The 23,394-nt window shown below is 41.5% G+C and overlaps 1 protein-coding gene across 8 annotated transcripts in view; it reads right to left on the reverse strand.

Annotated features, from left to right (window-relative positions):
- foxp1b (forkhead box P1b) overlaps positions 1-23,394 on the reverse strand; it is a 147,921-nt gene that overhangs the window by 72,893 nt on the left and 51,634 nt on the right. For all 8 annotated transcript variants that reach the window (XM_026168893.1, XM_026168895.1, XM_026168898.1 and 5 more), the window contains one exon: positions 7,637-7,806. In XM_026168893.1, the coding sequence (XP_026024678.1) occupies positions 7,637-7,795 (159 nt within the window). In that variant the 5' untranslated portion in view covers positions 7,796-7,806. The remainder of the gene's footprint in view (positions 1-7,636; positions 7,807-23,394) is intronic.

The raw sequence follows: 23,394 nt of genomic DNA on the forward strand, positions 1-23,394 counted from the left end.
GTGCAATGATTTGTGTGTGCATGTTGATGTGGAGCATTCAGAAGCTGTTGCTGGCACTACTTTAAATAAAACATTGAGGATGCATTAGTCCTCTGGCTAGCCGAGGCCTCTCTCTCTCTCTAAGCCATTTAATACTGAACCTATGCAGACGTGTTTCCCTGTCTGCCTCCAGCCAGCTGCTTCAGACACCTGCTCAAAGTTTAGAGTTGCCCACTTCAGCACAAACACGCACACCATGGCCATCAAAGATGATCCGGGCACCACACAATGAGAGCCACTTCACTCTTCCTAATGATACCAGCATACACTTGCATCATTTACATGGGAGGCATTTGTACGTCCACACTTCCTTGACAACATTCCACAATTTTTCCACTAGGACAAACAGTGTGTTTCAACTAAAGACTGAGGATGCACCCAATTAATATCATAAATCTGGTTAGGATCGTGATACTATTCGGCCATCTGTTTAGTCCAAAACCCGGGTTTACATCCAGCTTGTCAGTAACACCGCTAACACTTCTGAATCAGACACTTTCAACATTATCTTGCTAACATGTTATAAAAAAGAAACCTATTTGGTCATTCAGTTTAGAGAGGTTTGCTGATTAATTAATCCCAACCCTGTCTTCCTTGTACAGATGCAAACACAAAACCTGATGAATTATAGGAAAAATGTTTAGAAAACAGCCTGTACTAACACCAGCTCTTACCTATAAAATCTGGAAAAGTATAAAAAGGCTTTCTTTTTATGGCATGGATGAATATCTTCACCATTAAATTACTAAATGTATAAGAATACCAGTGATAAGAGAAACTGGTTCTCTTGTCTACACTGAGAAAAGTGAAGCTTCTGTGTCATTTAGTTGAACTGAAGCTTTACATTGTTGCAACAGAAAACTGGGATTTCTGGGTTGAAGGTGTTTATTTCACGTTAACTAAATTAAAAATCACTTACCATGGGAAAAAAATCAACAAAAAGGCTGTAGTCTGTAGTGTCAGTGTCAAGCTCTAAGCATCAGATCAGCCAAAGAGACAAGTGGACTCTGTGTTTTTTTGTTTGTCTTTTATAGCTCATTTGTATTCAGATGCACTCCAGGGAAGTGTAAGGAATTTCTGTTAGATTGTATTGGGAAGGAACAGACTTTAATATGAGAGAAATTAGAAATTAGAACCACAGTATCTGATTTTTCTGTCTGTCATATTCATTTTATTTAAGTAGCCACTGTTTGCACAGTGTTAGAAACATTGTTAATGTTAATGGCTGTTGCATTACCTATCTCATGTTTTAAAGGTGAAAAGGTTTTAAAAAGAGGGGTTTGGTGAGGGTGGGTGGAGGCTGCGTAGGGAAATCAGTTTTGCTTCATTTCATCTGGTCTGTTCTTGTTTTTTGTTTTTCTTTCTCTTTATCAGCTGTTGTGTAAATAGAACTGAAGTCTTCATTGCTTTATTTTGTAATTTTTATTGTATTTTTTTTTTTGCACATAAATTTTTTTTTTTTTTTTAAACATACCATAATAAATCTGGTCCTTCAAAGAAGAATTTATTTGTATTTCTAGCAAGTTGATTGTGACAAAACCTTGGTTTTACTTTAGAGAAATCAGCTCTCGCTTTTGTTTTATAGTGAATTCTGTGGAGTAAAAATAAAAATAAGTAACATTTTGAACAAGGACATAAGAAACCAATTTTTAATTATGTATCAGTAGAAACTCTATTTTATTAGACTGACTAAAAATGTGAAAGAACTTAATAAAATTGCATGTAACAAAATTACAGTGTCCGAAGAGTCCACAGAACAAATGTACTCAGAAAATGATCTTTTTAGTTTGTTTCAATGTACATTTATGATTCTGGAAAAATAAATATTTTTGGCTTATTTTAAATACACAGTTACAGTTTTTATTAAATCAGAATTATAGTCTGAGTAAAACTAATACATTTAATTGTAACACATTAGAGTAATTTGATTCAAAGTAACATTTTTTTCAGTGTATGTCATTTATTTTTTTAAGTTTATATATTTTTTTTTAATTCTTTGTCTTTTTCTTTTCTAATAGCAATTTTAAAGGTCCAACATATGCAAAAAAACTTTGTGAAAATGTAATTATTTACCATGAATCAACTTTTGACATGGCTCCATTAACATGTTTTATTTTATGTGGGTGTAAAAAGAAAAAAAAACAACCTCAAACCTCTGAGCTACAGGGAAAGATGAGTGAGTGTGTTTGAATGTGTGCGCTTCTAAGTGTGGCCATTCTGATTACCACAATGTCAAACAACTCCTGTAATCCCCCTCCTGCTGCCCACATAGGCAGGGTGTGTAAACAGGATGTCGACCCAAGCAACAGTCAACTATTTTAAACTCTGGGTTTCAGCACACATGTAACCTGCGCTTCATCTCTTGTCAGTCGGACAGCAGCAGCTGGAGGTAGACTCAACAAAATGGATGAGTTCATAGGCTGCTTTGGAAAGCATCCACAAGCCAAAAATGAGGTGCTGGGTGGTTTACCTCTTGAAAGCTCACTAACAAAACCTGGGTGACAAGAGGATATGAAAAGTTGCACCTAGACTAAACACATTTTGTTTTCAGATTTATAAATGTGTGTAAAAGCGTTTAAAAAAAAGAGATGCTTCCACTGAGGGTGCGAGCGTTTGTAAAAATGGTCAGGATATTTTCAGAGACAGAGAGTTTGCTTTTTTTCCTTTAATAATTATTTCCCCTTTTTTTCCACATAGCAACGCTTTGCTGTTCAATTTTCACCTCCATCTGTGTGATTATTAATCAGATCACACATCAATTGCCAGAACCAGCAAAGAAATTCAGCCTGTAATAAAACTGTCATGTGCTGTGGTATAAAGACAGATGTTGCCAGTTGTGTGATAACATAATTAAACTGTTCTGTGAGGGATTCCATAAAATTATTCAAATTGGACGAGCACTATCATTTTACCAATAAGCAATTTAGGGCAATATGCAGTGTCATAACACTGATGTTATCCTCTCTGCCAGATTTTCCAATAAGCCCGAGCCTTTGCTTGGCCTCCTGTGACAGTATGAACAGTATACATGAAGATACGTGAGAGCTGCTAGAGATGCTGGAGTGTCCTTTCAGTGTGATGCACAAACCGCTACACCACGAAGCCACTATACTGCAGCGAAGCGATTGGTCAAAAAGCACACACACACACAGAGAGGACGGCTTTGTCATTCATGTGAAATATTCAGCATTGCACTGCACACGTCTATCTTATTCTGCTGTAGAGCAAATACAGAGATACTGGCAGGAATTCAATTCAAAGGCGCAGCGATAAGGGTGCGTTCTTCTTGTGTAACAGTGTATGTATTTCAATCTGGGCATAGCACGCTCTCTCTTTGCCCTCAGCTCTGCTGCAGAGTGCATGCGATTAGCAGAGATCTGAGGCAGAAAATGCTCTCTGGTCTCCTCTCTGACCTGGTGCTGTTAACTCTCTCAGTCTGACCACTAGCCCATAATGTGGACTGGACGCCCAAAACCAGCAGGTCCTACACTTAAAGGCCTGACCTTTGCAACTCCATTCTACGTGAGCATATATATACTATTCACGTCTGTGTGTGCGTACTGGGAGAGCAAGGCTAATCATGGATCACTTGGCCATCAGAGAACAGTTAAGATTTGCAGTTCCACCTTCACAAGCCCCCACAAGGGACAGTGTATGATTTGAATTATGCAAGCAGAGGATGTGTGCCCACTCAGCTCTTTCTGTGGCCACTGTTATGGCCGTCAACCTCACGAAAGACACCTCAACCACACAGGCAGAGAGGAGGAAAACGAAAGAAGTAGCTAGCCGGTCTTATCTTTCAATATGTAGAAAATCTTTAAAAGCACTTGTTGGACAGGGTATGTTAGATGGATGTGCATGCAATAAAAGAAAAGCAGTTATTAATAACTGTTTTAGGTATTTTCTCTCGTGTGAACACCAGCCTAAGTTTATTAAAAGGACTCTTGTAAAGGACAGGATATTAATATTTAATGCTCTACAGTTGCATCACACGAACCAAATTTAGAGCGAAAGAGTAACTCGTGTGTTTAAACAGGTAAGATGCTTTGCTGAAAATGACCACACATCACAGGAAATGTGAATATCGTGAAGACAGCAGCTCTAGAGCTAACAGGGTGTCCTTGAGAATATTACTGTCACCGTGCATTTATGTGACAACTACAGCTGCACAACACCGTTTCCTGTTGCAAAATCATTTAAATCACAAATCACATAACAGGTTATTGCAAAACTTTTTCATACTATTGCTTTTGTTTTATTTTCGCCCCTGCAGTATCTTCACTTCCTCATGTGGATAACGTTAAAACCACAACTTCTGCAACACAAACAAAAACAGAAAGCAAATAAACAGTGTGGTTCAGGGGTGCAGACACGTGTGCTATGAAAAGAAAAAAACTGCACATGCTATAATAGAGACATTTATTAATAATACATGGGTAACAGTGAACACAACGAGCACAGCAACAAGATGCACAACAAATGTTTACAAGGGCACCCAGTTGTCTAACTATTACAACACAACAGACAGGACATTGAGTTCCTCCTATAGAGAAATCTGCTGAATTTCAACAGCATCTTGGGGAAAAAAGAGAAGAAACGCAACACCTTTTTCACCCTAAAAAAATATTTGACTTACTAATAGACATGCTTAATTCAAGCTTATGGTCCACTTCCCCCAAATCTGACTAGTCAACAAGATGAATTCCCCTGTCAGAATCAAGATGATCAAACAGATTACAATTATTTCATCCCCCATCTTTATTAATGAGGACTGTCTTTCATAGTTATGTTCCCTAATAAGAATAAATGATATGCCACTGCCAGGTTTGTTGTTCCGGCTCACTCGAGGGACTCTCAGACATTTGCACTTTGAGTCTGAAAACATTTTAGATTGATTTTTGCGTCACCTAAAGGGGTAATGGCACCTTGCATGTGTTGTGGAGAACAAAGAGCGCAGGAAAAAAAACTCTCAGTGTGTCAGTTAGAGGCATATTAGTGCAAGCCACAAATAAAACTTAAAAGAACGACTGTGAAATGTCACAAAAGTAAAAAGTTATCGAGTAACTGAGTGAAGATCGTAATGCCCCGGGGACAATTAACATGGTTCATGGTGCGTGAGGGAAAATCCTCGGCTAGGCTAATGGGAGAATAAAAAGACTGCCTGCCTGTCTTGCCAGTAACACTACCATGGTAAGTAGCCTATCAAAGTCCAGTGCCAGGAGCTGAGAGTGAGACATCTCGTCCTTCGTTCCCATCCGCGCGTCATTTATCACAGGCAACAATTAATACACCTCCCTGCATGCGGGCCACACAAATTAACCACTGGATTTGTTCAAACGGCATGAACCAGGAATTATTTCCGCATTTGCTACAGTAGAGAGAATGTTTCCGCAATATATGGAAGCAGGATGGAGAGAGTTGCTGGTTTCTCCTTTCTTTAAATGCCAGGGCAGATGCTGGAGAGCAATAGTTCTTTTTGGACGACTTGAAAACAGGGAGCATGCTTGGACGACTGGCTCTATTCTAGTGGGAAGGCTTTATTTCCATCCCTTGTTGGTGTCAAGTGCACATCCATGACATTTTTCTCGCCCGTTCTCTCCCTCTCCCCTGCCTCGCATTTATCAAAGTTGTAACCCTGTTGTCTTTGCAGAGCGAATCAGAATGTGCCCCTGGCAAAGAATGAAGGAAAAGTCAACAGGAATTAAGTTTCACTGCAACTGTTTACTCAACTGTGGCCTGCAGTTATTGAAATTTTATCCATGGTTTTGTGTGACTACTGCAGTAATGAATTCAGTATGGCTGTGATTTTCTCACTGACGACATGCTCGTTCGGAGCTGGAAAAAAGATGGGTGGGAGGTGGGGCCTGGGGTCTAGCTGGGGTAGTGGGGATGATCTGGAGAGGCCTAAAGGCTTCACAGACTAAGGCTGAGAATCAGAACACACACTGACTCATCCTTTGTACTTACTGAACAATCAACACTTCTTCTGCCACTTACAAAGAGGAAATGGAATTAACAGGGGCATCTTGCACCAAAACAAGCACCACACTTCTAAGATGACGACACCTAAAGCATTGTTTTGCTTTGAGTGTATGTTTGACCAATGAATTATATTTACATACACCCATACTCGACAATAAAAAGGGAAAAAACAAACTTTTTTTTAAACAATTCAAAAACATGACTACTGACAAATAGTGACCTTACAGGGTTGTCCCAGTCCAAAGCCCAAAAGCTCCTGTAAAATTAGTGACTTATTGTTCCTGATTTTACAGATAAATAAATGCTAAACAAGTTAAAATTTGTAGTAAAGAATCATGCAAACGTTATGACTTCATTTAATTTGACCTGTTCAATGCTTACATGGATTAAAACATCCCTTCTGATATATCAATACATGGTAGTTCCCCTTTCGCGGTGGTACTGGGAAATAAATCCTCCAGTATCTCTGTTCTCCTGTGTGCAGAGCTACAGACTGGTACCCCTGCTGTTCTGCCTGTGCTAGCACATGATCAGCAATTAGCATTATAGCGAGGGGAAAGTGCTATAAGTGCATATAGCTGGTGTTACAAAGTTCCTGGCAAAAGCCCTGGTCATCTTACTGCTGAAGTGAAACCTGAGCTACACATCTGAAATTTCACAATAAAATTTATGTTATGTCTAAACGTCACCTAAAATGCCAAGCAATGACTCTTTAAACGGCTAAGCTATTTTGTCCTATTATCAAAATGTTCCCATCATTTCCGAAAAACAGAACTGTTCATCAGTAGCCAAATATCACAGCATCAGAACACCGTGATGATTGTGTTCAAAGATGATAAATGATAATACTGAGTTATTGCTCAGCTCTATGTGTTACAATGCCATTTCCCTCTTGTTCCATGCTACAGCTTTGTTTGCCTCCCTGTAAAAATGCTGATGGATGCGCTGTGACAACAGACAGCGGCACAGAGCCGTGCATCATCACCAAACAGCTCCTGACAACAACCCTAGTTGTGCTGTCGCAAAGACCAAGATAGTAGAAGACACACTGATCTTTTCAGTGTTGTTTCTTTAAACGCAGTGTCGTGTGCCACACATAACGCTGACACCAACAGAAAGAGCTTGTCTGTTTGCCTCAAGTCTGAGATGGTGAAAATGTTTCGGCTTCACTGACGATAACGCCGGCGTCTGTCTCCTCACCTCATTGGTTAGTACAGCAGAGTGTGGCATTAGTTGTGAGTGTGAGGTGTGTTTACAATGAGCCGGAGGAAAACGCTGTCATCCAATTGGATGTCACAGTTCCTTAACTGTCTACAAAATCCTGTGGCACCTACATACTTAAAATATGTCAGAACATCATAATAAATATTTGATGGAAATGCAGATGCTGCATGCTACGATAAACACGTTTGCAACCAAACAATCACACAGAAAGAGCACTCCTCGTCTTTTAAATATTCAAAAAGGGCCTCAGTATACATAAATAATAATAATAATGTGTTTATGAACTAGATGTACTTTGAGGAGGAATTAAATATTAAGAGGCACTTTAAGAGGCGGATCGGCCTGCTGTTGACATGGCTTAATAAAGTGAAGACAGGTGTGAATGGTCTACCTGGTGCTGCTGGAGATGCAGGAAATCTGCTGCAGTCACTTCCGCTGACGGCGCGGCACTTTTTGGTCGCCCCTCTCTGGGTACTCCCTCCACGCTCGCTCCTCCATTCTCATTGGCTGGGCCGTTGCTCGTCGCCTCCGTCCCAGATTCTTGCATCATGACTTAAAAACCTGAGAGAAGGCGCAGAAGAAGAGAAAACAGGGACAGAGACAGAGAGAAGCAGCTGTTAAAACACACTGCAATGAGGTCGCATTTCAACTGTGGGCCAAACTATAAACATCTGTCATATTCTTCCCACACAATTTCACTTTTGTTGCAGGTTTCCCTGTTGGTTTGTGCTTCCCCGTGTCTTGTTTGTTTGCGTGTAGCATATGCAATGAGGCAAACACACACACACGCATTCACAGGCTGCCTCTAAACACAGTAATGAACAGCTCCTTTGTTTTGTCTTTTCCAGTGCAGATCCTTTACAGATGACAAGTCCATACCGGGCAGGAGAAAAGCAAGTGGGTTTTGTTTGTATCCTTCAGTATAGGGTATATGGAGAGCGCTGGGGGGGGCATGGTGGAGGGGTTGGGGTTCGGCACACATGTAGAGGAACCCAACCTGCGTTGAGTGAGAGCAGAGGAGCCCAAGAAAACACTGGACCTCCAAAACAAAACACTTTCTATGGAAATGGATATATTTACTTGCATGGCTCCCTGAAGAACCACGGCAGAATGGCTTTTTAATGGGAAACAGAGCGACTCTGTGAGGCCTGCCAAAGGATCTCCATGAGAAACATCCAATCTGAGGCTGAACGAAAACAGTCAAATCCTTGAGGGGTGCTCAATTAACACCAAAACAAAGGTCTGAATATAAATAAATCCTTTTGCATTGGAAAAAAATGTTGACTTTCATAACTTAATCTAACTGAAAAGGGTAAAATACAAACACTGGCAGTCGTTTTAAGCACCACTGCACACTTTTTGTAAAATTATGGCAGCAGCAATCAGTGAATACACAGCTATTTGCTTACAAGATATGTCCTCAGTTTTGTTTTTGGATACACAAAAGCCAGACAGACATGCCATCTATCCCAGCACACCCCCTCTGTCTCTCTGGGGATAAGTGCCAGTGACACTGGTGCATATCTGTGCCTGAATTCCTCAAATCAGTGGAATGATTTACAGCTATTGTGTGCTGGTCACAGGCTTCATTGCTGCAATGCATCTATCCCCCCAATTCCAGGGCAGTTAATGAAGCTGACCAAGTCAGGCAGAAGCAAATTAACTTGGCTGATTAATTATTTATATGAAGCAGAATAAATGCCTTTAAAACACTGGGCCTCATCATGAAAGAATGTGAAAGTGGAACTAAATGCAGATTTATGGTGTTGCATTTAACGCATGTAATAGGAAGGCCAGTCTGAGTTTATATGTGCTCAGGTACACATGCACAGCGTCTCCAGAGATCCCATCTAAACAAGATGCAGACACACACCCAAGGGGACACACACTCAGGCTGACAGACAGGAAATTGGGGTTGACAACTTGTCACAAAAGAATATTTACAGAGCAGAGGTGAGATAATAATCTAGAAATGGGATTATTTAAAAAAATAAACAGTGGTGTGAGGAGAACTGCGCTTTCAAAATCAGTTTTTTTTAGGGACAGGCTCGTAGCTCACTATCATCAGCAGCAGTTTGGGGCTAAGAGGAGCTAAAACTGTACCAGAACACAAAGCAAACTCCAAAGAGCATTATAGTTTACATTTCCTCTCAGCCCTCCTCGCAAGAAGCATGACTGAATGAGTCATCTGACACTGTGGCCTGTGCCGGTTCAGTTGTGTGTCACAACGCCCCCACACTCAGGGGCCTGTCTGAGCAGCTTGGGCCCGGCCTACAGGGCCTGTTCTTTGGGCTGGAGCTTGAGCTGGCCCCCCTCTCCCTCCAGACAGATGTTGACCCGGCTCACCCTTCCAGTCTGGCACAGCCTCCCTCCATAATGGGATTTTCTAAACAAGGAGTGAGCAAGAGGAATACTGTGGGATGGGACCCAGCCAGCCACAACTCCATCTACAGGCCCCTGCCTGCACCAACTCCCCTTCTGAGACACCAATTAGAAACACACATTCTCAGGCGAAATTAAATGCCATTTGAAATAAACCATGTGCTGACGTTATTCACCCCCACTTATTTTTCAAATAAAAGATATTTTCCACTTGCGGGAAAAAAAGAGCTGTCTTTTTCTTTTTTTTCCCCTCTCTAAAGCTACATAAGGGGGGGGGGGGGGGGGGGTAATGGCTATTATACATGCACTGTCATTCCATGCAAAAATTTTCATAATTGTAACGGAAAGGCGTAAATTTCCAAATGCACAGCATCTCCAAAAGTAATCAAGAGAATGAGCCGCGGGGCTATTTTAATGTATGCAAAACTAGTGACCCACAATAAAGGAGAGGAAGGCTACAATGAATGCAAAGTAATGCGCGCATGCTTGCGACCGGCACTGATGAGGGGATGGCTAAAATTAACACCCAATTAATTTTCGAATTGACAAACAAATGAAACCCATAAATCTAGTTTCTCATTAATTTTAGCACAGAATAATTCAAAGCTGCAATATCATGAGTGAAAAAATTGGAGGGAAAAAAGAAAATGGAAAATGGGCATTATCCATCATAAATATCAAGCAGATAGGAAAGAGCCTTATTAGAGAGTTGTGCTGATAACAATGTTAATCTGTGAAGCACTGAGGCACGGACACCATCATCATCAGCTGAGGCCCGGGCAACTTGGCCACGTGACTCGGCCCTGAGTTTGTTTATCTATGTATTTATTTTCACTTTGCTCTGGGGAAAGCCTTGTGTGTGTGTGTGTGTGTGTGTGTGTGTGTGTGTGTGTGTGTGTGTGTGTGTGTGTGTGTGTGTGTGTCTGCGATGATGATGACGATGACTCGAAAAGCTCCAAGTTTTTCCATTTGTTCCATTTATACACCACGTGCAAATTCAACTGTAATTATGGGTCAAGCATCATGCTAAATGGGGTGTAGTTACTCGGTTTAAGAACATATGCATTCGTGGTCCAAACACAAACATTTCAACATAATAAAATACACAAAAGGAGACGTGAGGGGAAAAAAAGAAAAAGAAAAGCTCTCTTATTATTAATGGAGCATGTCAGTTTTTTCGGAGCTGGAAAAAAAGTTTAAAAAAACAAAAGAGAATGAAAATAATGGAAATTCCAGGAGATCAAAACAAGGCAACAACAGTTTGTACAAAGAGAACTAGCTGTGCTGTTGATTATTAGATGCCTGCCTGGTCTTTAGGGGGGAGTTGCTTGCAAAATAAAACAAGTGTTTGGAACAAACACTGGATAATAAAAAAAAGGTCAGAGTTCCTGTTTGTTTACAGTTTGTTTTGTTTTCCCTGCTTCAAATGGCATAGGGAGTACAGTACAAACAAGAGTCACATGGGTCTCCCACCTGACCAGACAGGTTGAAGGTTAAGAACAGCCAGCGGGCCAGAGCTCATCACCACAATGGAAATCCAATGCCTGTCCCCCTGTCATGCCTGCCCGGAATTCAACAGCTCAAACGAGTCAGCGGTGGATTCAAGGTAGGGCTGGTCCGCGCAGCTGTGCTCTGACCCTTCTCCGTGTTCTGTTTTTCTCTAATGCTCATGACAGCAAAGCCTCGGCAGCCACCTGCTTCGATTCGCCAAGTTCTCACACAGACGTTGTTTACAGAAGCACACAACAAAAGCACAACATTTCTTGGGTGGGAGATAATGACATACAAAGGAGGACACAATAGGGAGAAGTTCACTTTAGAGCTGTTTAGGTTCAGCTTGGTTGCCAGACTAGACAACACATCGGCGTGCACCAAAGGTGCAACAACAGAATGCTTCTGAAGGTTGCTGAACAGGCTTGTGTTTTGCTGTATTTTGGCTCCTGATGTGAGGGAAAAGTCGAAAGGCAAACACAAGCTGCATGTTAAATAATCCATTATCGCAGCCCTCATCACTGATAACAAACTACTCTGAGTATCTCTTGAAAATATTCCACTGGACAACACAACACGGAGAAATTGGGCTAAATTCCAACAAGCTTTACAAACTGCACTCCCACTCCCTCATACATATCATCTCCACACAGCAGAACCACCTCAGTCACAAAGCCTGAAGGTGGATCCAGTTGCCGCTCCTCTTCTGAGAGAAACGAACGGCCGTGGTGACATTCTGCCAAAGGAGACTTCACAGTCAGACCAAACAACCGTGTAATCTTGTCAGCCACTTCAACCAAGTCACAGATAAGCAAAGCATATCTCCAGACCTCTCTGACAATATAGAAGTAAAACACGCTGCACCCACCCTTCTGCAAATAATACCCCCATTGCAAATCCTAGATTTCTGCTCCACAAGAGACACAGAAGTTCTTCCCAGACCTTGTACAGGGTATAAGCAGGCCACTGACACCAGCAAACAAAGCAGCTGTTTGTTTAATAAGTGATTGCTGCCATGGCTACAGTAAACACGAGGAGCAGGGGTTTGTGTTTATGAACAAACACATCTCCTTGCAGGAGCCATTTAATATTAACCAGGTGAAATGATCAGCCAATTTCCTAGGTGACACTAGGGGCAGGCAGAGTGTAAACAGGTTCTAGGAGGGGAGAAGGAGGGGCGAGGCTTTAGGGAATCAAGGTCGATGCAAACGCAGCTTTGACTAGAATAAACAGCGAGGCAAAAGTCAAGATAAACAAAAAGTCATTCTTCTGACATTTCGAGACGCATTAGGCTGGCGTGTTGCAGCTGCTCGCAAGCCACCGTGAATGAGAACAAGATGGGGGTGACGGGCGGGGTGGGCAGCCATGGGGGTGGTCTCCTATGGAAACACATCATTGTCAAGCAAAGCAATCGTGTGTTTCTTCCAGGCCCAACAAACAGTGGCGCTTCACAACAGCACAGCGAGGAACTTGTAAAAACATGTTAAACATTTACCTCATTCAATTATTCAGTAACCGGGTTTGTGGAAATAACAAAGGAAGTCTGAGGGCTCCCAGAGATGGCACTCACTACACCAGGGCATGGAGAGAAAAACAACAAAGAAGGAATTAGGTGGAACTGAGCAAGAAAAGATGTTATCCTTCATAAATCACAGCGCCTGGTTTTGATTACTTGATTTATGTGTGACTTGAATAGTAAGATTATGACTTAGTCTGCCTGCTACATCAAAAATGTAATTGCCCACAAATAAGTGATTATACACAGTAGATAATGTATAGCGGGGACTTTCAAGCAGCACATCACCTTGACCATTAAATTTTCATGCATACAACAACTTGCCATCTGCTGAGATGAAGCCATCCAACAAGGCTTCCTCACCCAGGATCCCCTGGTGTCTTTTCCCCCTGCACTTCCCCTACTGATATAATTTAGTCCCCCTAAAAAACTGCTAGCCCCATGAGAGGAAGCCATAAAATATGATCAAAACACATATTTATATCACCTCGGGATGACTACAATAGGATTCTCAAGCATGAAAGTTTAGATCCAAACCTATTACTACACCGCAAGCAGAGGTGACTAGGATGATTCACGCGAACATCTGAGTATTAACACGCTACAAGTGCAGATAAATTAACAACAAGCAGGGCGCAAAAAGGCAGATTCCAGTAGCGAAGCTGAGTAGATCCGCAATTTCAGAAAACACACAAAGCCGTTTGTCTCCTTTGCATGGAGCCATGAGAGAAACACCTCTGTGCAACGGCCTGCTGTGCACAGACAATGACGGAATGTGCCAAAGTAAGGCAGGCCATGATATTTTTAGTGCAACTAGGGCCGATGGAGACTAAGTAAATAGAGAAATCTAATGAGTTTAAATCTGGTTGTGCATGAATGGAATAGTAATTCTGGGATGTGGAGCCTCTTTTAGGAGTGGTACGCCACACATTTTCTCAGCGACTCTCCTTCATTTGACTTTGATAATCTCGCTCACATGTGGCTTATGCCCATTAACACTACAGCGAGAGGACAGACACCAGGAGACGAGGGGCTGCTTTTTCTGACCACGGGCTCAATGGAAGGGGGAAAAAAAGCAAGCACTGCTGCCCTCAAGCTCGTCTTACCAATTAGATGTGTCAAACACAAAAAAACCCAAAGAAAAACACGAATCTATCAGCGTCCTACGGGAGTTGCAAAAGCACTTATTGTTTTAACATTACTTAAAGTGTGTCATACATTTTTAATCATTTTTACTAGAATCTTATGTAGAATCCATGTAAGGGCTGCTCCCAATGTGCTGCTCCCAAATGTGTCACATAGATTTTCCTGGGAAAACTGAGGTTAGCCTTAACGAACTTGTCTAATTAATATTGTGTGCCTATGCAAAGAAAGGAAAATATTATTAGCATTGCTGCCTTTTGGGGGTGGCAGGTGTCAACTCATCAAAGTGCACGCTTCCTTTGTCGTCTGACAACATGAGCTTAATCATTTTTTGGTAAAAGCTTTGCAGTTCTGTGAAATCGCAAACACAGACCTGTGGTAAACCACAGCTCTAAAGACAAAGTAAGCTGCTAATTACCACTGAGTAAGTCATCAGCTGTGCTACATCCATTTATTACATTTCCACTCTCAGTACCATGCACGATAAGTGGAAGAAAGCATGGTCTGGTCAAACCCCTGCTATTTAAAAAAATCTTGACGGTGTTAAATGTTCCTCTGCAGACAAAAACGCACAGCGGGTGCATGTCTCCAACCTCTCTTGTTTAGAGTTACTCACAAAGAGATTAAGTTAAGCTATTGATTTCCCAGACACAGTCATTAACCTTTACACACAAATAATGGCACGGTAATGGAGTGACTATTTTGTTTAAATAGTTACTCACAACTGTCATTCCTTCAACCGCTGCTTAAAATTGACCAAGTTCTCTGTTCATGAAACGTACGCAGTCGGCTCTTTGACGTGTGATTGGCTGTCGTTATTATGGGTGTGGCCTTACCCACTGAGTCCCCCCACTCCTCCTCATGGAGACGTTCTTCCTCAACGTGCCACGACAGGGGTCATTTAAGCCTAAGAAGCATGTTATGGCTTCCCAGAGAGAGGACAGCAAGGGTTAAAAAGGAAGGGAGCTCCATCAAGCAGTTAAATTGAAGATAAAGGGCAAACGGCTAAATAGCAGAAGACCCTACATGAATTTCTTCCTTTTAATAGAATCAGGTTTTAACAACTCTTTTTTGTTAAATACAGCCCATGTCAGGATGATGCGTCCCACTCATAAAGCAGCACAATGACAATGTACAGTGGCACTAATACAAGGACATAGTTCATCATGACATTTTCTGCAATTCCCAACTGATTAGGGTCATTATGTTGGAGGCCTGATTTATGTTGTCATTTCCTCTCACCGATCCTGCATCAATGAATCTTAATGAATTGGTAAATAAGGGTGAAGATTACACTGTGTGACACCGCAACATTTCTCACCCTCAACGGCCGAGATTTATGTAGCCAATTAGAGACTAACAGAGAAAATTGGCTGGCAGAAAAATAATATTCTTTATGGCACAAAATGGAGGCGCATTCTCAGTGAAGGGCAATTGTGTTGTCAGTGTTGAAGTCCATAAAACAGCCTTCTAACCCTCCTTCCAAACGCAAAAAAAGGGGGAGCTGGACTATTGTTTGCAAGCAGGGCAAGTTCAGACCATTGTGAGGCTGCACGTTTCACTGAGACGTTCAGACGTGCGCCGAGCCAAAGTCCTTAACATTCACCGCGGCCTACCTCGCATGTTTGAGCAGCATAAATACAGCGCCGTATGACAAACATGTTTACCTTCTCCCTGCAAACATCAGACAATCAGACACCATGAGGTGCTGCTTCTCTAATGAAGACACAGGAGCTTTTATCAAGGCCGGCCGCGTCCCTCTGTCACAAATGTGGCTCTTTCATACAGACATCAAATAACATTTGTACAAAGAAATGAATCCAAATTATTTGTGCTAAACATACAACAGGGCAATATTTGTCAATTAGTTTTTTATGCAAGGATAGAAACACATCCAAACGCCCTTCATCTTTCCTTTTTTTTTTTTTCAAAGTAGGAATATCAAAATAAAATCACCTATTTGAAGATATGTCTGATCAGCACATAGTGGAGGACATATACAATCTGATTAGGGCTCTTTAAGTATTCCTGGGCACATCATTATTACAAGCATGATAGCTTTTATTTCTCAGATGCAGATTAAAGAATCCCGAAGATGATTATGGTGAGGGACAAAACTGTTTTTGTGTATCACTACAAAGCATGAAAAGCCAGCCTGCTTATTAATACCAACTTCTTAAAAGGGCACTTAGAGTTATAATGAGAGCCTTTATGTATAACATATTGTGACTAGATTTACTGTGAGGAAGCGGCTCTCCACATCAAACAAGCCGGCTTGCTATTAGGCACAGGGGCTGAGGGATGCTGTGTGAAAAGGAGTGGAAAATTAAAGCTGAAGCAACGCAGGAAAGGGCTTAATTTACTGGCATGTACAGTATGCAAATGAGATTACTCTCAGCTTAACTGCATCATTTATGTCCATAATAACAGCATCATCATTACAGGGCTCAAATTAAATTACACTGTAATTAGCATATCAAAGTGATTGGTTAAAGTTTAAAACAAATACCCAATTTTGTTAATGAACATCTGTAATCACCGTGTAGACTCTCAGTGAAAACATCCAAAACAAATATGTGTTTTGGAGAAGGGGAGGAATAGCCCCCACAAACGACATGCCCGTATGTATACATGTGCGTCTGTGTGCATCACAGTGCTGCTGGTGCTGGGGGGGGGGGGGGGGGGGGGGGGGCTGGGGGTGTTTTACCTGGAGAGCTCCACACACTCAGGATATATTTCCCAAACTCCAGGAGATCAAAGATCCAATTTCCCACACTTGCCACTTCAGGAGCTCATCAATAAAATACTAATCACTTCACGGCTGATTCTGAGAGTGGAGCCGCAGCCAAAGGCTTAGGGAGACTTCCATATCGCAAAAAAACACCTCTCCTCTGACTGTCTTGACTGTTGTTGAGCGTGCGCACACGCTTCATCAACAGCCGCACATATAATTTGCAGTCAGGTTTTATCCAATAGCTGTCCTGCCGCTTTACCTTACAAACATGGCGAGTGTTAGCATAGAGCCTCAGACCCTGACAGAAATCACATACGCCTTATTTCAAACGCATATTAATGATCTGGCACTTTCATCAGCTACACATTATAGACATTTTTCAAATTTTGCACAATAAAAAGCCCAACGACTACCTTTGTTTCCCCAACAACAGCATTTCTTTTTCCACCTCTGCTAATAACGCACCAAAAAAGTGGCAGCAGCTAGTGGTGTGCATTATCAGAAATGCACTCGTCAAATTTTAAAGAAGTGGCATCTTATTTTATTCATTAAGAAATCCATTAAAAGGCCTTATTCCTTGCAAGTATGTAAAAGATGTGCCTTTCAAGGTAGAGCTGGGGCAAATCCACTCCATCAGCTAATGACGGCACTCATTACACAGAGAAGCTGGCTAATGAAGGCGCGGTGGCCGGCCGATCCCCTCACCCAGCATAAAGCCCTATGAAATGCTAATATCTCACTTCTAATTAAAGGATACTAAGTCCAAATGCACCTTCACGGCTACTAGCTGGCAACATAAATTTTATTTTTTAACACTACACTACACCCAGAGATGTGCCTGAGCAACATTCCATTAATTCATATTTTAATACCCTCACCAGTCCTGCGTTAGCCATGCTGCCTGCCTCTACTCTACCTTTTCTCGCCTCTATCAGCTTTATATTGTGAGTAAGCACATCATTACGCTTTCTAAGAGTATTTTTTTTTCTTTTCTTTTTTTGTTTGCTGCTTTTTGTTAGTGCACATTTTGCTTTAAAGTGCTTCCAGAGATAAACACTTATGCACACATAGCCTTTATGCGTGTGTCACAGGGGAAAGGTCATGAAAAAACAAAGAAAGAAAAAAAAAAAGGGAAAATATGCCAGCATTGCCCCTGCTGCACATGTACGCATTTACAATGTTTACACATCTTTGGCTGTAAATATGTTTACAAGAAAACCCGGTGCCTTTCTCAGAAACTGACCTTGAAGCCAGTAAACAAACCTCTTCACAAAGTTCATTAACGTCAAAGAGGGTATAGTCTTTTTCCCTTAGATGAAAAACAAAATAAAGAAAAGGTCAGCGCCATTAGCTTATCAAGAAAATATAACTGCAATGGAGTGGAAATTATAGTTAGGCCTGAACAAATACTGATGAAATAATGAGCAGGATGTGAGTCTTAACTATGGTTCAAAATAAACGTGAAAAAAGGTCTATTAATCATTCATTGCCAGGTAAAAATGTGAACTGGTGGGTAATGATTTGATAAATTCTTTGCATCTTCCTCTGTGTATGTGTCATGTTGTTTTAAGGTCACCGTGACTCATTTAGGTATTCAATAAGAGCAACTGTGAAAATCAGATTAAAAAAATGCAATGCAAAAGATTTTTTTAGGAAGAAAAAGATGTGGTTGAAAGTTGTATTATTCTGAGGTGTAATCTTAAAAAAACAAACAAACCTCACACCGCCATAATTAGTAAAAGAAAAAATCCATTTGTGTTTTGAGGTGAACACACAGAAATTACTTTACATTTAGTGCATCCGTTACCAGAGTGCAGCAGTAAAAAGCATGACTTTAAAGGTCAGTGTTAAGAACATATCACATGACGTCTGTTTGATCCGAGCCCAAGTATTTTCCCAAGGATTCTATGGCTCTGTACTGTGTAAATCACGCAGTCTGACCTTCTACATTCCTCATGCTCTGTCCTCCCATTCATCCACAGGCACAGATAATACTGGGCAAATATCATAAACGTGAGGATTTTAGGATTGAGGTGAGGCCGCCATCATCCTCTACCAACTGGGGAAAAGAAAGCCCATGCATCTGAAAGAACCCCATTTCCAACTACTGCCAGACTAACCTGTGGTGAAGTTACCTGACCCTAATACCTAAAAAGCCTCAATGCCGACCTCAGATGAATGCCAATTTGAGTATCGTGTGTTTTTTCCCATTTTAATGACAGTTTTCCTGGGTTTTTCTATCTGTAACAGCATTAATTTGCACTTCTGCAATACAATCAACTAAACTGGTAGTTACAACAACCCATATTTCAGCAAACTACAAAAAATTAGAGTAAAAAAAGCCACAGCCACCAGAACGCTACATTTCCTCTGCAGTATCCCAGGCTTTCTGGAGGTTGTGCGGTTGTGATTCCATCCAAGTATCATAAAGAGCCTCTAAGTCTCGCCAAGACGTTTCCAGTTCAAACGCGGCGTCGGCTTCGGGCCAGGGCGTGACCTGCAGCTGAACTGGCCTCCGCTCGGCCACAGGGAGGAGGGCAACAGCCGCTCCAAACACATCACCGCACCCCCTTCTCCCTCCCACCACCCCGATAAATAACCTAACACAGCAAACAGAGGCCCATCAGTCAGCCCACACATAGCTAACACCGCGACGGGGACAGAGATCGATGGGGAGATACAGACAAATAAAGAAAGACAAAAGGAAGGCGAGAAAAGAGGGCACAGCGACGAAGAGATGTGGGGGTACACTGTGAGGGCATCTAACACTACAGAGTAGTTAAATATCACACAGGAGCCTGAGCCAAGCAGCGTCGAAGGCCAAGTACTGTAAGACTGTGAAAGCCAGGCTATTTTGCCGAGCTGTGACATTTGTTTCTTATTGTCTAAGTGGCAGCTGAAAGCATCTCCCTGCGAGGGCCCCTCGGCTTTGCTCTGGCCCGCTTTGACAGGGAGGTAACCATATTAGGACGTGTATGGTAAAGTAAACAATAACATAGTTGCAATGAGATGGAAATTTTTCAGCTAATGGTGTTTGTCATTCCTGTTTTCAGTGCACTGAACAGGCCTATGTTTTTTCTAGCTGGCCAAAGAGACTTTGTTTATGAAAACAAGGCAGGAGCCAAGGCTAAAACCACAGTATTAAAAAAAAGAGTGAGGGGGGAAGACTGTAAATAAATGTTACTTTAAAAAATGTCTCTACCTTTTTCATTTGATTACATAAATAAACCCACATTTGGTTAGAAATAGCTTTTCAGTTTTTCTCTCCCTTTCAGGCCATGTTCACACAATAGCGGCTAAGTCTGAAAACACCTCTCTGCTTCTCCCCGCAGCAGCTGGTAACATCAATATTTCAGCTGTCTATCGCTATATATACCGTATTACATTTTTATTCTATATATAACATATAGCATGACCATTACCTACACTGGGCTTGCATGAACCCATGCAAACAGGAAGCAGAGGAGCTTTCTTTTCAGTTGCCAATCAGCAAAAGGTACAGTGTCTCGTAGTGTCTCGAGGTGTCACTGATGAAAAGTCTCCACTCGTACTACACGTACACAACAAGCCTTAACCCAAGGTATTTCCAATATTTTCATCTTGGAATTAGTAAAGCTGTCCGAGATCCTGCGTCTGCATGTAGACGAAAGGCCAAAGCGCACAGGGACTGCAACGGTGAACATGTGGACAATTCCAACAAGAAACAATAAGCTCATGAAACTGTTTCAATATACTACTGTGGTTACATTCACTGACATAGAAATAATATCATAAAGGAAAATAAGATGCAGATGTCTGAACACAAATTCACAGCAGAGGTCAAATAAAACTAACAGCTTGAAACTAAAAGCAGTCCTAACAACATTACAACAGAATCAGATCAGACCTACGCCAATGATCCCATCCATTCAAAGGGACCAAGTCACAGGAAGTAAATCTAAATCTGAATTCTTAAAATCAACTTTAAATTATATGAACACTACAGGCCAATACCAAATATCTTGACAATACTGACCTTTAAAGGGCCAAAAGCAGAATAGTTCACAATGGAGGAAGCTATCAAAGCTCATTAACTGTGTCACATTATTCACTTTAATAAATCCTACTCTGCTCTACAAAAGAGACAGGGCTGCAGATGGTTATGAAAAGGAAGCTGATGGTAGAAGTGTGCCTTTGAAACAAACAGTGTACATTTAGCATTCTTTTTAACTAGCTTGTTGACTAAAATTTGAAATCTATCATCCCTTTAATAAAACCCAGTCAGAAGGGCGTGCGTGGTAAAAAACAGTAAACAGCAAACACAAGTGTCTAGTGTGCTAGCACATTCTGCAGTATTTACCAACTATTTTGCTGAAGAGCCTTGATGGTATCGCACCAGCAACCAAGAACCTACATTTGCATGCCCTGAGAAAGCGCATTGGCACTTTCAGGTGAGACCAAGTGTCTCAGTTTTCAAAATGTTAGCTCATGAGAATAACTCTTAATTGCTAATTTTAGCAGGTACTTTCTACAGCCATGTTTTAGTTGCCATTCAGTCAGTACTAAGGCTGAGTAAATCACTAGTGTGGACAAATTTTGTACTTGAGCTCCAGCTTTAATTATGACTCAGTAGTCAAAAGTTTTTGACACTCTCCAGAAAATCAAATAAGCTAATGAGTGGGAACAGTATATGGTGTGAAATGGAGACCCGTGCCAAACTCTGGATTGAATAAAAACAGGGAGATATTATTAAATGTGTCTGGGTTCAAAGGCCCAATTTGTTGTTAATTTCAACATCCATTATGAGCTATTTAAAAACAAATGTAGCCGTCACTCTGCTTTATGTTTCACTGGTCACTTGCTCTTCTCCTTGTCCACTCCCTCGCTATCTTTTCGGGGTTAAGATATAACCGCATGTTTGTGTGTGTGTGTAGGGAAAAACAAAGACTCTGATATTTTCCAGCCCTTTGAATAACTACTGCTGAGTCATTGGTCAGCTATTCAAAAAAAGGGCTTTACCTCGGCCTGAAGTTATTAAAGGAAAGTCTTAGTCCAGGTTCACATGAGTATTACTTTAGGCACCAAGTACATACAGTCAACTATAGGAAGCAGAAGCAGACATGCAACTCCTCCACTTCTGTGCTCTCCACATGTTGACTTTCTTTGTTTGGTTTTTACCCGCCTCTCTTCAGCTCTCGCTCCATCTCAGCCTCATTCCTAATCTCACACCAAAAATGCAAGCTGTTTATTTGCGTAGGTCTGAAACCATTCCATTAAGTAGCCCCACCAGGTGCTTTATCCCTAAAAGGGATTTGTTTTTCTAAAATAAACGGAGAAAGCAAAGGACTGCCAAAGTGATATCTACCATGACATGAAGTGAGCGCAACAAAGTCAAACTATCTAAATAAGAGGCACTGAGGCTTCAAGGAACTTTATGGAATTTTCATACATAGCCACAAACATTCATGTAGTGGAAACAAACAGGAATCTGTAGAATGTGTGCAATATATAAATGTACTGCTGTGCTTTAGGTGGTGAGGGTGTATGTACATAAGATATTCCATCCGTCTCAGCACCACTGCTTTGCTGTAAAGGCAGTCTGACAGATGCTTCCCTAGGTTACCACAAAAAACCCTGTGTAGTCATTTTGCTCAGAAGACAACAAATCAATCCCATTTATTAGCTCTATTTCATCTTTTCTGAAGCTGAGACACAAGGCCAAGACTGAGAAAGAGAGCTCTGGCACTTTTCCTCTCACTTTTGTGATTTTCTTTTCATCTCGCTATAAGACAACTCATCTGCAGATGGAATTTGCTTACTTCTGTCACCTCAGTCAATCTCACACGAGGGCTCTGTCACGTTAGCCGTCTGCACCTGGTAGCCGACTGACATTATCAAAGCTGCTCACTCGCCGAGGCAGACCAGAGAGTACACATCCATCAATATGTTCCAGACCAAGAGAAGACATGGCTGTCTGATGCTGATAGAAAAATAGATTGAAACTTGTCAAATGCGCTTTTCTACAAAAAAAGATATTTTAAGTAGCTTCAAGATCGCACATCTGTGATGACATTATAAGTAGGATTCCACCTACCTCACGACTACAGATAATTCCTATTCAGAGAGTTGCACGGAAAGAATCTCGCCCCATTGTGTAACATACGGTACTGAACATAAGGCGCGAATTTAACTGTGCAACCTGTTTAGTCAGACAATACGAAGGCAGACGATCTGCCAGAGTGTGTACCGATAGCAGCTGATGCACCCATGGGAGCAGAGCATCAGATAGGGAACGCAGACAGTGGCCAGGTGAGGGTGTTTAGAATGCTTTGACACATCCTGCGATCTCAATCAACAGGAAAAGGCAGAGGCATACGGTCGCTGTATGTCTCTGCGCTGGTCTGTATTGTGACGCCTTTGTAGTGACGATAATTTTTCATTTTCACGCTGCCTTGCATCTATTCTGCCTGTCACTGTTTTTAGCCGCAGCAGATAAGCTCAGAGAGTAGATTACGGTACTTACAGTGCATGAAAAACACAGCAACAAAACTGCAAATGACAGAAGCGTTTTACTTTCTTGCTAGAAATCTCCCCCATGTGGCACTTTCGCTACAGCGAGTTGTTTATTATGTTCCAAGCTAGGCATAAGCGATTAAAGGAGCTCTTAAGAATCAAAGTGTTATAAATGCATGGAAACACAGCCGGCTGTAAATGCCACAGAATTAGAAGCTTACCGAGCCTAATACTAATACATGGCAATTTTCAGCTTGATGCTGATATAAAGAAATTACTTTTTTAAAGTAAGCAATAAATGCAGTCAAGGGAACGATTACAGAGGCCCTATTTTCATCCCGGCATAAATCTCAACACGACCTTTCTGCGGGTCCAACTCATGAATCCACTT

Source organism: Astatotilapia calliptera, chromosome 5 (assembly GCF_900246225.1).
Source record: "Astatotilapia calliptera chromosome 5, fAstCal1.2, whole genome shotgun sequence".
Classification (NCBI taxonomy): domain Eukaryota; kingdom Metazoa; phylum Chordata; class Actinopteri; order Cichliformes; family Cichlidae; genus Astatotilapia; species Astatotilapia calliptera.